The following is a 16,613-nucleotide window of genomic DNA, read 5'->3' as shown; positions in this document are numbered from 1 at the left end:
GCTTTTCGCCTTGCATAGGAGAGTTTTAACTTGCACTTACAGATGTAGCGACCAACTGTAGTTACTGACAGTGTGTTTCTGAAGTGTTCCTGAGCCCATGTGGTGATATCCTTTACACACTGATGTGGCTTGTTGATGCAGTACAGCCTGAGGGATGGAAGGTCACGGGCTTAGCTGCTTACCTGCAGTGATTTCTCCACATTCTCTCAACCCTTTGATGATATTACGGAGCGTAGATGGTGAAATCCCTCAATTCCTTGCAATAGCTGCTTGAGAAAGGTTGTTCTTAAACTGTTCAACAATTTGCTCAGGCATTTGTTGACAAAGTGGTGACCCTCGCCCCATCCTTGTTTGTGAATGACTGAGCATTTCATGGAATCTACTTTTATACCCAATCATGGCACCCACCTGTTCCCAATTAGCCTGTTCACCTGTGGGATGTTCCAAATAAGTGTTTGATGAGCATTCCTCAACTTTATCAGTATTTATTGCCACCTTTCTCAACTTCTTTGTCACGTGTTGCTGCCATCAAATTATAAAGTTAATGATTATTTGCACAAAAAATAAAGTTTATGAGTTTGAACATCAAATATGTTGTCTTTGTAGCATATTCAACTGAATATGGCTTGAAAATGATTTGCAAATCATTGTATTCTGTTTATATTTACATCTAACACCATTTCCCAACTCATATGGAAACGGGGTTTGTAGTTATGCATATATATGTATCCAAAAAAAAATACAATTGAATAAATATATATACAGTATATATACAGTATATATATATATATATATATATATATATATATATATATATATATATATATATATATATATATATATATATACTGTATATACTGTATATATATATATATATATATATATATATATATATATACTGTATATATACTGTATATATATTTATATATATATATATATATATATATATATATATATATATATATATATATATATATATATATATATATATACTGTATATATATATATATATATATATATATATATATATATATATATATATATATATATATATATGTATGTGTTTGTGTGTGTTGTCATAATAATTTAAACTGATTCAATCGATATTTTTACATCACATGGACACTTTCTGGAGGAAAGTTCTGTGGTCAGATGAAACAAAAATGGAGATGTTTGGCCACAATACCCAGCAATATGTTTGGAGGAGAAAAGGTGAAGCCTTTAATCCCAGGAACACCATCCCTACCGTCAAGCATGGTGGTGGTAGTATTATGCTCTGGACTTGTTTTGCTGCCAATGGAACTGCTGCTTTAAATGGGACAATGAAAAAGGAGGATTAGCTCCAAATTCTTCAGGACAAGCTAAAACCATCAGCCCGGAGGTTGGGTCTTGTTGGGTGCAGTTGGACAGGACAATGACCCCAAACACACCTCAAAAGTGGTAAAGGAATGGCTAAATCAGGCTTGAATGAAGGTTTTAGAATGGCCTTCCCAAAGTCCTGACTTAAATGTGTGGACAATGCTAAAGAAACAAGTCCATGTCAGAAAAGCAAGACATTTAGCTGAACTGCAGCAATTTAGTGGTCAAGTGGTCAAGCAGAAGCTTGTGGATGGCTACCAAAAGTGGTCAAGTGGTCAAGCAGAAGCTTGTGGATGGCTACCAAAAGTGGTCAAGTGGTCAAGCAGAAGCTTGTGGATGGCTACCAAAAGTGGTCAAGTGGTCAAGCAGAAGCTTGTGGATGGCTACCAAAAGTGGTCAAGTGGTCAAGCAGAAGCTTGTGGATGGCTACCAAAAGTGGTCAAGTGGTCAAGCAGAAGCTTGTGGATGGCTACCAAAAGTGGTCAAGTGGTCAAGCAGAAGCTTGTGGATGGCTACCAAAAGCGCCTTATTGCAGGTCAACTTGCCAAGGAAGCAAATATTAACATTGCTGTATGTATACTTTTCACCCTCACATTTGCAGTAGAGCCATAATAAATTCATCAAAGAAGCAAACTTCATGAATGTTTTTTGTGAGCAACAAGTATGTGCTCCAATCACTACATCACAACAAGTATGTGCTCCAATCACTACATCACAACAAGTATGTGCTCCAATCACTACATCACAACAAGTATGTGCTCCAATCACTACATCACAACAAGTATGTGCTCCAATCACTACATCACAACAAGTATGTGCTCCAATCACTACATCACAACAAGTATGTGCTCCAATCACTACATCACAACAAGTATGTGCTCCAATCACTACATCACAACAAGTATGTGCTCCAATCACTACATCACAACAAGTATGTGCTCCAATCACTACATCACAACAAGTATGTGCTCCAATCACTACATCACAACAAGTATGTGCTCCAATCACTACATCACAACAAGTATGTGCTCCAATCACTACATCACAACAAGTATGTGCTCCAATCACTACATCACAACAAGTATGTGCTCCAATCACTACATCACAACAAGTATGTGCTCCAATCACTACATCACTAACAAATAAATGATTGGAAACTCAAGACAGCCATGACATGATGTTCTGTATATGTGTGTGTGTGTATATATATATATATATATATATATATATATATATATATATATATATATATATATATATATATATATATATATATATATATATATATATATATATATTTATGTGTATGTATATCCATCCATCCTCTTCCGCTTATCCGAGGTCCGGTCGGGAAGCCCAGACTTCCCTCTCCCCAGCCACTTTGTCCAGCTCCTCCCGGGGGATCCCGAGGCGTTCTCAGGCCAGCCGGGAGACATAGTCTTCCAAACGTGTCCTGGGTCTTCCCCATGGCCTCCTACCGGTGGGACGTGCCCTAAACAGCTCCCTAGGGAGACGTTCGGGTGGCATCCTGAGCAGATGCCCGAACCACCTCATCTGGCTCCTCTCCATGTGGAGGAGCAGCGGCTTTACTTTGAGTTCCTCCCGGATGACAGAGCTTCTCACCCTATCTCTAAGGGAGAGACCCACCACCCGGCGGAGGAAACTCATTTGGGCCGCTTGTACCCGTGATCTTGTCCTTTCGGTCATAACCCAAAGCTCACGACCATAGGTGAGGATGGGAACGTAGATCAAGCGGTAAATTGAGAGCTTTGCCTTCCGGCTCAGCTCCTTCTTCACCACAACGGATCGATACAGCGTCCGCATTACTGAAGACGCCGCACCGATCCGCCTGTCGATCTCACCATCCACTCTTCCCTCACTCGTGAACAAGACTCCGAGGTACTTGAACTCCTCCACTTGGGGCAGGGTCTCCTCCCCAACCCGGAGATGACACGCCACCCTTTTCCGGGCGAGAACCATTGACTCGGACTTGGAGGTGCTGATTCTCATCCCAGTCGCTTCACACTCGGCTGCGAACCGATCCAGTGAGAGCTGAAGATCCTGGCCAGATGAAGCCATCAGGACCACATCATCTGCAAAAAGCAAAGACCTAATCCTGCAGCCACCAAACCGGATCCCCTCAACGCCCTGACTGCGCCTAGAAATTCTGTCCATAAAAGTTATGAACAGAATGGGTGACAAAGGGCAGCCTTGGCGGAGTCCAACCCTCACTGGAAACGTGTCCGACTTACTGCCGGCAATGCGGACCAAGCTCTGGCACTGATCATACAGGGAGCGGACCGCCACAATCAGACAGTCCAATACCCCATACTCTCTGAGCACTCCCCACAGGACTTCCCGAGGGACACGGTCGAATGCCTTCTCCAAGTCCACAAAGCACATGTAGACTGGTTGGGCAAACTCCCATGCACCCTCAAGGACCCTGCCGAGAGTATAGAGCTGGTCCACAGTTCCACGACCAGGACAAAAACCACACTGTTCCTCCTGAATCCGAAGTTCGACTATCCGGTGTAGCCTCCTCTCCAGTACACCTGAATAAACCTTACCGGGAAGGCTGAGGAGTGTGATCCCACGATAGTTGGAACACAACCTCCGGTTTCCCTTCTTAAAGAGAGGAACCACCACCCCGGTCTGCCAATCCAGAGGTACCGCGCCCGATGTCCACGCGATGCTGCAGAGTCTTGTCAACCAAGACAGCCCCACAGCATCCAGAGCCTTAAGGAACTCCGGGCGGTTCTCATCCACCCCGGGGCCTTGCCACCGAGGAGCTTTTTAACTACCTCAGCAACCTCATCCCCAGAAATAGGAGAGCCCACCACAGATTCCCCAGGCACTGCTTCCTCATAGGAAGACGTGTTGGTGGGATTGAGGAGGTCTTTGAAGTATTCCCTCCACCGATCCACAACAACCGCAGTCGAGGTCAGCAGAACACCATCCGCACCATACACGGTGTTGACAGTGCACTGCTTCCCCTTCCTGAGGCGGCGGATGGTGGTCCAGAATCGCTTCGAAGCCGTCCGGAAGTCGTTTTCCATGGCTTCCCCGAACTTCTCCCATGTCCGAGTTTTTGCCTCCGCGACCACTGAAGCTGCGCACCGCTTGGCCTCTCGGTACCTGTCCACTGCCTCCGGAGTCCTATGAGCCAAAAGAACCCGATAGGACTCCTTCTTCAGCTTGACGGCATCCCTCACCGCCGGTGTCCACCAACGGGTGCTAGGATTACCGCCACGACAGGCACCAACTACCTTGCGGCCACAGCTCCAATTATCCGCCTCGACAATAGAGGTGCGGAACATGGTCCACTCGGACTCAATGTCCAGCACCTCCCTCGTGACATGTTCAAAGTTCTTCCGGAGGTGGGAATTGAAACTCTCTCTGACAGGAGACTCTGCCAGACGTTCCCAGCAGACTCTCACAATGCGTTTGGGCCTGCCAGGTCTGTCCGGCATCCTCCCCCACCATCGCAGCCAACTCACCACCAGGTGGTGATCGGTAGAAAGCTCCCCCCCTCTCTTCACCCGAGTGTCCAAAACATGAGGCCGCAAATCCGATGACACAACTACAAAGTCCATCATGGAACTGCGGCCTAGAGTGTCCTGGTGCCAAGTGCACATATGGACACCCTTATGTTTGAACATGGTGTTTGTTATGGACAATCTGTGACGAGCACAAAAGTCCGATAACAAAACACCACTCAAGTTCAGATCCGGGCGGCCATTCTTCCCAATCACGCCTCTCCAGGTTTCACTGTCGCTGCCAACATGAGCGCTGAAGTCACCCAGTAGGACAAGAGAATCACCCGGGGTAACACTTTCCAGTACTCCCTCGAGTGTATCCAAAAAGGGTGGGTACTCTGAACTGCTGTTTGGTGCGTAAGCACAAACAACAGTCAGGACCCGTCCCCCCACCCGAAGGCAGCGGGAGGCTACCCTCTCGTCCACTGAGTTGAACTCCAACGTGCAGGCTTTGAGCCGGGGGGCAACAAGAATTTCCACCCCAGCTCGTCGCCTCTCACTGCGGGCAACGCCAGTGTGGAAGAGAGTCCAGCCCCTCTCGAGAGAACTGGTTCCAGAGCCCTTGCTGTGCGTCGAGGTGAGTCCGACTATATCCAGCCGGAACTTCTCTACCTCGCGCACTAGCTCAGGCTCATTCCCCCCCAGCAAGGTGACGTTCCACATCCCAAGAGCTAGCTTATGTAGCTAAGGATCAGACTGCCAAGTGCCCTGCCTTTGGCTGCCGCCCAGCTCACAATGCACCCGACCTCTATGGCCCCTCTCATGAGTGGTGAGCCCATTGGAGGGGTGACCCACATTGCCTCTTCGGGCTGTGCCCGGCCGGGCCCCATGGGAACAGGCCCGGCCACCAGGCGCTCGCCATCGTGCTCCAACTCTGGGCCTGGTGACCCGCGTCTGGGCGAGGGAAATCTGAGTCCATGTTATTGTAGTTCCATATATACATACATATATATATATATATATATATATATATATATATATATATATATATATATATATATATATATATATATATATATATATATATATATATATATATATATATATATATGTATATGTGTGTGCGTTTGTGTAGCTTTGACATAGTAAGCTACTTTTGCTGTGTAGCTTGTAAGAATTCTTTGGAGATAGCTTCCCCTGTAGCTTAGTTACATCTGATGGATGGTAACTTGTAGCTCAGTTACATTTATTGGAGAGTAACTTGTAGCTTAGCTACATTTAATGGAGAGTACTTTGTAGCTTAGTTACATCTGATGGAGAGTAACTTGTAGCTCAGTTACATTTATTGGAGAGTAACTTGTAGCTCAGTTACATTTATTGGAGAGTAACTTGTAGCTTAGCTACATTTAATGGAGAGTACTTTGTAGCTTAGTTACATGCAATGGAGAGTAACTTGTAGCTTAGCTACATTTAATGGAGAGTAACTTGTAGCTTAGCTACATTTAATGGAGAGTAACTTGTAGCTTAGCTACATTTAAGGGAGAGTAATTTGTAGCTTAGTTAAATTTAATGGAGACTAATTTTTAGCTTAGCTACATTTAATGAGAGTAATTTGTAGCTTAGTTACATGCAATGGAGAGTAACTTGTAGCTTAGCTACATTTAATGGAGAGTACTTTGTAGCTTAGTTACATGCAATTGAGAGTAACTTGTAGCTTAGCTACATTTAATGGAGAGTAACTTGTAGCTTAGCTACATTTAATGGAGAGTAACTTGTAGCTTAGCTACATTTAAGGGAGAGTAATTTGTAGCTTAGTTAAATTTAATGGAGACTAATTTTTAGCTTAGCTACATTTAATGAGAGTAATTTGTAGCTTAGTTACATGCAATGGAGAGTAACTTGTAGCTTAGCTACATTTAATGAGAGTAATTTGTAGCTTAGTTACATGCAATGGAGAGTAACTTGTAGCTTCGCTACATTTAATGGAGAGTAACTTGTAGCTTAGTTACATTTAATGGAGAGTAATTTGTAGCTTAGTTACACTTAATGGAGATCACCTTGTAGCTTAGTTACATTTAATGGAGAGTACCTTGTAGCTTAGTTACATTTAAGGGAGAGTAACTTGTAGCTTAGTTACATTTAATGGAGACAAATTTTTAGCTTAGTTACATTTAATGAGAGTAATTTGTAGCTTAGTTACATGTAATGAAGAGTAATTTGTAGCTTAGTTACATTCAATGGAGAGTAACTTGTAGCTTAGCTACATTTAATGGAGAGTAACTTGTAGCTTAGTTACATTTAATGGAGAGTAACTTGTAGCTTAGCTACATGCTACATTTAATGGAGAGTAACTGGTAGCTTAGTTACATTTAATAGAGAGTAATTTGTGGCTTAGTTAAATTTAAAGGCCTACTGAAATGAATTAGTTTTATTTAAACGGGGATAGCAGATCCATTCTATGTGTCATACTTGATCATTTTGCGATATTGCCATATTTTTGCTGAAAGGATTTAGTAGAGAACATCGACGATAAAGTTCGCAACTTTTGGTCGCTGATAAAAAAAAGCCTTGCCCGTACCGGAAGTAGCGTGACGTCACAAGCTGGAGTGCTGCTCACATTTCCACATTGTTTACACCAGCAGCGAGAGAGATTCGGACCGAGAAAGCGACGATTACCCCATTAATTTGAGCCAGGATGAAAGATTTGTGAGAGTGAAGGACTAGAATGCAGTGCAGGACGTATCTTTTTTCGCTCTGACCGTAACTTAGGTACAAGCTGGCTCATTGGATTCCACACTCTCTCCTTTTTCTATTGTGGATCACAGATTTGTATTTTAAACCACCTGGGATACTATATCCTCTTGAAAATGAGAGTCCAGAACGCGAAATGGACATTCACAGTGACTTTTATCTCCACGACAATACATCGGCAAAGCTCTATAGCTACGGAGCTAACGTGATAGCATCGGGCTCAAATGCAGATAGAAACAAAGTAAATAAGCCCCTGACTGGAAGGATAGACAGAAGATCAACAATACTATTAAACCATGGACATGTAACTACACGGTTAATACTTTCCAGCCTGGCGAAGCTTAGCAATGCTGTTGCTAACGATGCCATTGAAGCTAACTTAGCTACGGAACCTCACAGAGCTATGCTAAAAACATTAGCTATCCACCTACGCCAGCCAGCCCTCATCTGCTCATCAACACCCGTGCTCACCTGCGTTCCAGCGATCGACGGAAGGACGAAGGACTTCACCCGATCATCCGTGCGGTCGGCGGCTAGCGTCGGCTAGCGCGTCTGCTATCCAAGTCAAAGTCCTCCTGGTTGTGTTGCTGCAGCCAGCCGCTAATACACCGATCCCACCTACAACTTTCTTCTTTGCAGTCTTCATTGTTCATTAAACAAATTGCAAAAGATTCACCAACACAGATGTCCAGAATACTGTGGAATTATGTGGTGAAAACAGAGCTTTTTGTATTGGATACAATGTGTCCCAATACTTCCGCTTCAACCATTGATGTCACGCGCATACGTCATCATACATACGTCATCATACACACGTCATCATACATACGTCATCATACATACGTCATCATACATACGTCATCATACATACGTCATCACACATACGTCATCATACATACGACATCACACATACGTCATCATACACACGTCATCATACACACGTCATCATACATACGTCATCATACATACGTCATCATACATACGTCATCATACATACGTCATCATACATACGTCATCACACATACGTCATCACACATACGTCATCACACATACGTCATCATACATACGCCATCACACATACGTCATCACACATACGTCATCACACATACGTCATCACACATACGTCATCATACATACGACATCACACATACGTCATCATACATACGTCATCATACATACGTCATCATACATACGCCATCATACATACGTCATCATACATACGCCATCATACATACGTCATCATACATACGTCATCATACATACGTCATCATACGTACGTCATCATACATACGTCATCATACATACGTCATCATACATACGCCATCATACATACGTCATCATACATACGCCATCATACATACGTCATCATACATACGTCATCATACATACGTCATCATACGTACGTCATCATACATACGTCATCATACATACGTCATCATACATACGTCATTATACATACATCATCATACATACGTCATCATACATATGTCATCACGCATACGTCATCATACATACGTCATCACACATACGTCATCATACATACGTCATCACACATACGTCATCATACATACGTCATCATACATACGTCATCATACATACGTCATCATACATACGTCATCACACATACGTCATCATACATACGTCATCACACATACGTCATCACACATACGTCATCACACATACGTCATCACACATACGTCATCACACATACGTCATCACACATACGTCATCATACTTACGTCATCATACATACGTTATCATACATACGTCATCATACATACGTCATCATACATACGTCATCATACATACGTCATCATACGTACGTCATCATACGTACGTCATCATACATACATCAGCATACATACGTCATCATACATACGTCATCACGCATACGTCATCATACATACGTCATCACACATACGTCATCATACATACGTCATCACACATACGTCATCATACATACGGCATCATACATACGTCATCATACATACGTCATCATACATACGTCATCACACATACGTCATCATACATACGTCATCACACATACGTCATCATACATACGTCATCACACATACGTCATCACACATACGTCATCATACATACGTCATCATACATAAGTCATCATACATACGTCATCATACATACGTCATCATACATACGTCATCATACGTACGTCATCACACATACGTCATCATACATACGTCATCATACATACGTCATCACACATACGTCATCACACATACGTCATCACACATACGTCATCATACATACGTCATCACACATACGTCATCATACATACGTCATCATACATACGTCATCACACATACGTCATCACACATACGTCATCATACATACGTCATCACACATACGTCATCATACATACGTCATCATACATACGTCATCATACATAGACCTTTTCAAGCGGAAGTGTGGCGGGAAATGTAAAATGTCACTTTCTAAGTGAAGGCGGCCATATTGGCATGTGTTGCAATGTTAAGATGTCATCATTGATATATCAACTATCAGACTGCGTGGTCGCTAGTAGTGGCTTTCAGTAGGCCTTTAATGGAGAGTAACTTGTAACTTAGTTACATTTAATGGAGAGTAACTTGTAGCTTAGTTACATTTAATGGAGAGTAACTTGTAGCTTAGTTACATTTAATGGAGAGTAACTTGTAGCTTAGTTACATTTGATGGAGAGTAACTTGTAGCTTAGCTACATGCTACATTCAATGGAGAGTAACTTGTAGCTTAGTTACATTTAATAGAGAGTAATTTGTGGCTCAGCCCCACTATGGACTGGACTTTCGCTGATGTGTTGGACTTTCACAATATTATGTCAGACCCACTCCACATCCATTGCTTTCGGTCTCCCCTAGAGGGGGGGGGGGGGGGGGGGGGTTACCCACATATGCGGTCCTCTCCAAGGTTTCTCATAGTCATTCACTGAGGTCCCACTGGGGTGAGTTTTTCCTTGCCCTTATGTGGGCTCTGTACCAAGGATGTCGTTGTGGCTTGTACAGCCCTTTGAGACACTTGTGATTTAGGGCTATATAAATAAACATTGATTGATTGATTGATTGATCATTTGTAGCTTAGTTACATTTAAAGGAGAGTAACTTGTAGCTTAGGTTTATTTATAGAGAGTAACTTGAAGCTTAGTTTACTACCTTTTCCAAGTAGCTTGCCCATAACTGTGTGTGTGTGTGTGTGTGTGTGTGTGTGTGTGTGTGTGTGTGTGTGTGTGTGTGTGTGTGTGTGTGTGTGTGTGTGTGTGTGTGTGTGTGGACTAATGATGTCATCATTGTGTGTCCAGCTTCCAGGAAACATGCTCACTGAGTAAGAAATGCAAATCTAAGAGAGAGATGATGTCAGAGAAGAGAATACAGGAGGAATATGAAAAACTGGGACCCATCAGGTATTGTACTTACTGTATGTAATACAGGTGCACATCTAACCATTCCATCCGATTCCGATTCCTTTTATTTCAATTCAGAATCGATTCTTGATTCAAACCGATTCTTGCAATGTATTATTTGGTATAACAATAATGAAACTTTTTCAAAACAGGTTAAAAAAAGCTATTTCTGGTTGCATGGAGATGGCCTACCAACAGATGGCCTAAAATATATATATATATATATATATATATATATATATATATATATATATATATATATATATATATATATATATATATATATATATATATATATATATATATATATATATATATATATATATATCCATCCATCCATTTTTCTACTGCTTGTTCCTTTCAGGGTCATGGAGGTTGCTGGAGCCTATCTCAGCTTCATTCATAGTTACAGTACATAAATATATATAATATGGGGGAAAGTGTCTTTATATATATATATATATATATATATATATATATATATATATATATATATATATATATATATATATATATATATATATATACTGTATATATATACATGTATTTTTTTAATCGATATTTGAAAACTATAAATTAAAATTGCGGAATACAGGTGAACATTTTTTTGTGTACCCTTACTTAGTATGCACCTACTTGAAATTGTTATTATTGTTTAAAAAAAATAAATAAATAAAAAAACACATTTTAAAAGACGTTTTAGGCCTTCTCCACGCAACCAGATGGAGCTTTTCAAACCTGTCACCTGTTTTTGAAAAATTGTATATGAATTATTATACCAAATAGCATATTGCAAGAATTGGTTTGAATCCAGTATTGATTTTGAATTCAAACGTGTGTGTATATATATATATATATATATATATATATATATATATATATATATATATATATATATTGCCAAAAAAACAAACTACACTCACCAAGTTTTAGTTCAAGTTAAAGTTAAAGTAGCAATGATAGTCACACACACACACACACACACACACACACACACACACACACACACACACACACACACACACACACACACACACACACACACACACACACACACACACACACACACACACACACACTAGGTGTGGTGAAATGTGTCCTCTGCATTTTACCCATCACCTTGTTCACCCCCTGGGAAATGAGGGGAGCAGTGGGCAGCAGTGGTGGCCACGCCTGGGAATCATTTTTGGTGATTGAACCCCCAATTCCAAGCCTCAGTAATGGCTCCCATTGTTATAGTCTTTGGTATGACTCGGCCGGGGTTTGAGCTCGCAACCTACCCATCTTAGGGCGGACACTCTAACCCAGACCTGGGCATTCTGCGGCCCGCGGGCCACATCCGGCCCTTTATGCGTCCCTGTCCGGCCCTCGTGAGGCCAGTCATAAATTACAAAATACATTTTAAAAAGTATCTATGTCGAGTGTGCAATACAACGGTGCTGCTTTTGTTTTGAAAAGCGTTATTTGTATTACTTCCGTGTGGACGTATGCGCGTGCGTGATTGTGAGTGAATGTGAACAGCTGCAATCACAAATTACAAAATAAAGTTGAAAAAACATCTATGTCGTGCGCGCAATACAACTGTGCTGTTTTTATTTTGAAAAGTGTTATTTATGTGCGTATGTCCGTGTGTAACCTGTGAGTGAAGGTGCACATGCAGCGACAAGTGATGCACGCTTTACACCCGAGACGCTAAAAAGAGAAAAGTTGATGAGGAATGGTGTGTTTTCAACAAGACATGGACTGCCAAGCAACGTTCCCTCTAAGGTGCGTGCCTGCGCAATTGCACACTGCTCAAGCGTCCTCTGCGCACAGCAAATATATGCCGCGCACCAAATCAAATCTCATCTGAATTGTAAACAAAATAAACACATTTATTCTGTGTAATTTTGCAATGCAACTCTGAGTGACAGTGACAACAAGCGGCCCTAACGGTGTTCGTCAACACCGTTCAATTATTGTAACGTCTATCGAGATGCTTCGAGGACAGGAATTATATCCATCACTTTATTGAGCAAAACTGTTTATATTGGGCCATAACCACACCAAAAACATGAGTTTTCACACTTCTATCTGGAAAAACTAGTCATTTTCTGCCGTACAAACCAGGCCAAAAGCAACTTGTCATCTGTCACCAACACGCATACCACTAAAGCACTGCTGCGTTTATGGCCACACAAAAAGTCGGACAACTCAAACACCACACAAAGTTACACAGTGTGCTTATTTTACTGTCATTTATTATTAATGTTAATTTATTGATATTAATCATGGAATGCTGTTACTAGAGAAAGTTACAGGAATGCACACTTCATCCTATGCTTACATTTCATTGTGCAACATGAGGATGTTTAAGGGCAACTAAATGTGATCTCTGAAAGGGCTACAAATGATTTCCAAAGCAGTGCTTTTGGTATAAAGTTAAGTTAGGTTAAATGAAAGTATTATTATTATTATTATTATTTATCTTACGGTATATATCAAAAATAATATTGAGCAAAATTGAATTGAAATATTGTTGTTGTGGCCCTCAGCAGTGCTCGGGTTGCTCATGCGGCCCCCGGTAAAAATGAATTGCCCACCCCTGCTCTAACCACTAGGCCACTGAGCAGATAGTGTCACACTTTATTGTGAAGGTTTACATCCCCAGTGAATCGGGAACAGGAAGGGTTATACTTTTATTTGTAGCACATTTAGAAATCATTTGGAGATGTTGATTATTTCCTGGGAAATGTTCCGTATTGTGGATATAATGCCAACTACATCTTGAAATAAATCATGTATTAGCATTTATTGGCGATGACATCACGTGTGTGTTTGGCAGTTACCCAGAGGTGGTCACCGGGGTTTTCTTCATCCTGATGACTCTGCTGTGGTTCACAAGAGAGCCAGGATTCGTTCCCGGCTGGACGTCTCTTTTTGAGAAGCAAGTAGACACAAGTTGTTCCCAGCAGCACTTTTTCATAGAGCCACAAAACAAAATGGCTGATTGTCTTCTCTGGGAATTTAGAAAAGGTTACCGGACTGATGCGACGGTGTCTGTCCTCCTGGGCTTCCTGCTCTTCCTCATTCCTGCCAGGCGACCCTTCTCCTCGTCCTCCTCCAGCTCCAGAGACCCTGGTAGAAGCACATCACCTTCTAGCTCGGTGCAGGTGTAATAATCACATCCCACAGTTACAGTGTCGGATCCACTGGCTCCCATGATCACCTGGAAGGACTTCCAGAGACTGATGCCGTGGGAGATCGTCATCCTGGTGGGCGGAGGCTACGCCCTGGCTGCCGGCTGCAAGGTGTCACATTCCCAGGAGTCAATCACAAGCTTGCTTTTTCCTCACCCTCCACGGATGTTTGGCGCAGGTGTCAGGCTTGTCGGTGTGGATCGGCCGACAGCTGGAGCCCATGAGTGGACTCCCACCCTGGGCCGTCACCCTGCTGGCCTGCCTGCTGGTGTCGGCGGTCACCGAGTTTGCATCCAACCCGGCCACCCTGACCGTCTTCTTGCCCATCCTGTCTGCGCTGGTTTGTGGACAACAATACCATTACCAAAACAACTAACATCAAATAATACAATCATACAGCAAACAGCTGAACAAATAATAATGATGTTGTTATAAATTATTGATCTATTGAAGGATCCAATTACTGTACTTCATGTCAAATATTCCACTATTTTACATTTGGGGGGGAAATATGACATATTTTGCTTTATTTGCCATGAAAAACAAGGTTTTCTTGAACAAAAAAGGCATAAAACATACATTTTTCAAAACAAGACAGATCTGAAGTTGATCTGGAGAATTATGACTTATTTTTCACACGTTTCGACCCCTGAGAATTTTACTGGCATTTTTTTTAACTGTCAATGCTCAAAAAATAATAAGTATTTAAAATCAATCTTGTTATGAATTATTGACATATTAAAAGATTACATTTTTTCACATCAAATATTCTACTCTGATTCATATTTGGGGAAAATATGACATATTTTGTGTTTAGCAATAAAAATAAAAATACAAATTATAATTGAAGAATAGATCTGAGGTTGATCAAGGCAAGACAACTTTATTTGTTTAGCACTTTTCCTACACAAGGCAGACTCAAAGTGCTTCACAGACAACAAAGTCAAATGAAAGAAAATACAAGCAAAATTAAAATGCAGACAATAAAAATAAAAACAGTGCGGACGTTAAAAGATTTAGCTGAAAGCTAAGCTGAACATAAAAGTCTTCAGTCTAGTTTTAAAAGTAGTCAGAGTTGGGGAAAGTCAGGAAGTTTATTTGTTGCATAGTGACTGAATGATGCTCTCCCTTCATTGGACTTTACTCTGGGAACCGCTAACAGATTAGTCTCAGAAGATCTTAGTCTCTAGATCTAGAGGGCTTCTATAGTGAGAGCATATCAGTGATATACTAGACCATGTAGTGGTCTCAGAAGATCTTAGTCTCTAGATCTAGAGGGCTTCTATAGTGGGAGCATATCAGGGATATACTAGACCATGTAGTGGTCTCAGAAGATCTTAGTCTCTAGATCTAGAGGGCTTCTATAGTGGGAGCATATCAGGGATATACTAGACCATGTAGTGCTCTCAGAAGGTCTTAGTGATCTAGAGGGCTTATATAGTGAGAGCATATCAGTGATATACTAGACCATGTAGTGGTCTCAGAAGATCTTAGTCTCTAGATCTAGAGGGCTTCTATAGTGGGAGCATATCAGGGATATACTAGACCATGTAGTGCTCTCAGAAGGTCTTAGTGATCTAGAGGGCTTATATAGTGAGAGCATATCAGTGATATACTAGACCATGTAGTGGTCTCAGAAGATCTTAGTCTCTAGATCTAGAGGGCTTCTATAGTGGGAGCATATCAGGGATATACTAGACCATGTAGTGCTCTCAGAAGATCTTAGTCTCTAGATCTAGAGGGCTTCTATAGTGGGAGCATATCAGTGATATACTAGACTATGTAGTGCTCTCAGAAGATCTTAGTCTCTAGATCTAGAGGGCTTCTATAGTGGGAGCATATCAGTGATATACTAGACCATGTAGTGGTCTCAGAAGATCTTATTTTCCAGATCTAGAGGGCTTCTATAGTGGGAGCATATCAGGGATATACTAGACCATGTAGTGGTCTCAGAAGATCTTAGTGATCTAGAGGGCTTATATAGTGGGAGCATATCAGTGATATACTAGACCATGTAGTGGTCTCAGAAGATCTTAGTGATCTAGAGGGCTTCTATAGTGGGAGCATATCAGTGATATACTAGACCATGTAGTGGTCTCAGAAGATCTTAGTGATCTAGAGGGCTTATATAGTGGGAGCATATCAATGATATACTAGACCATGTAGTGGTCTCAGAAGATCTTAGTGATCTAGAGGGCTTATATAGTGGGAGCATATCAATGATATACTAGACCATGTAGTGGTCTCAGAAGATCTTAGTGATCTAGAGGGCTTCTACAGTGGGAGCATATCAGTGATATACTAGACCATGTAGTGGTCTCAGAAGATCTTAGTGATCTAGAGGGCTTCTATAGTGGGAGCATATCAGTGATATACTAGACCATGTAGTGGTCTCAGAAGATCTTAGTGATCTAGAGGGCTTCTATAGTG

General features: G+C 41.5%; 2 protein-coding genes across 4 annotated transcripts in view; both read left to right on the top strand.

Annotated features, from left to right (window-relative positions):
• The window catches only part of LOC133662950 (solute carrier family 13 member 4-like), a 96,698-nt gene extending 82,124 nt beyond the window's left edge, over window positions 1–14,574 (top strand). For both annotated transcript variants that reach the window (XM_062067172.1, XM_062067171.1), the window contains 5 exons: window positions 10,903–11,004; window positions 13,829–13,930; window positions 14,015–14,124; window positions 14,179–14,294; window positions 14,362–14,574. In XM_062067172.1, the coding sequence (XP_061923156.1) occupies window positions 10,903–11,004; window positions 13,829–13,930; window positions 14,015–14,124; window positions 14,179–14,294; window positions 14,362–14,559 (628 nt within the window). In that variant the 3' untranslated portion in view covers window positions 14,560–14,574. The remainder of the gene's footprint in view (window positions 1–10,902; window positions 11,005–13,828; window positions 13,931–14,014; window positions 14,125–14,178; window positions 14,295–14,361) is intronic.
• zgc:162331 (uncharacterized protein LOC793007 homolog) overlaps window positions 1–16,613 on the top strand; it is a 192,376-nt gene that overhangs the window by 138,239 nt on the left and 37,524 nt on the right. The gene's annotated exons all lie outside the window — the stretch shown is intronic.

The sequence above is a fragment of the Entelurus aequoreus genome, linkage group LG12, assembly GCF_033978785.1.
Source record: "Entelurus aequoreus isolate RoL-2023_Sb linkage group LG12, RoL_Eaeq_v1.1, whole genome shotgun sequence".
Lineage (NCBI taxonomy): Eukaryota > Metazoa > Chordata > Actinopteri > Syngnathiformes > Syngnathidae > Entelurus > Entelurus aequoreus.
Note: the sequence above shows the minus strand (reverse complement) of the source record. Positions and strands in the feature narration are given on the sequence as shown.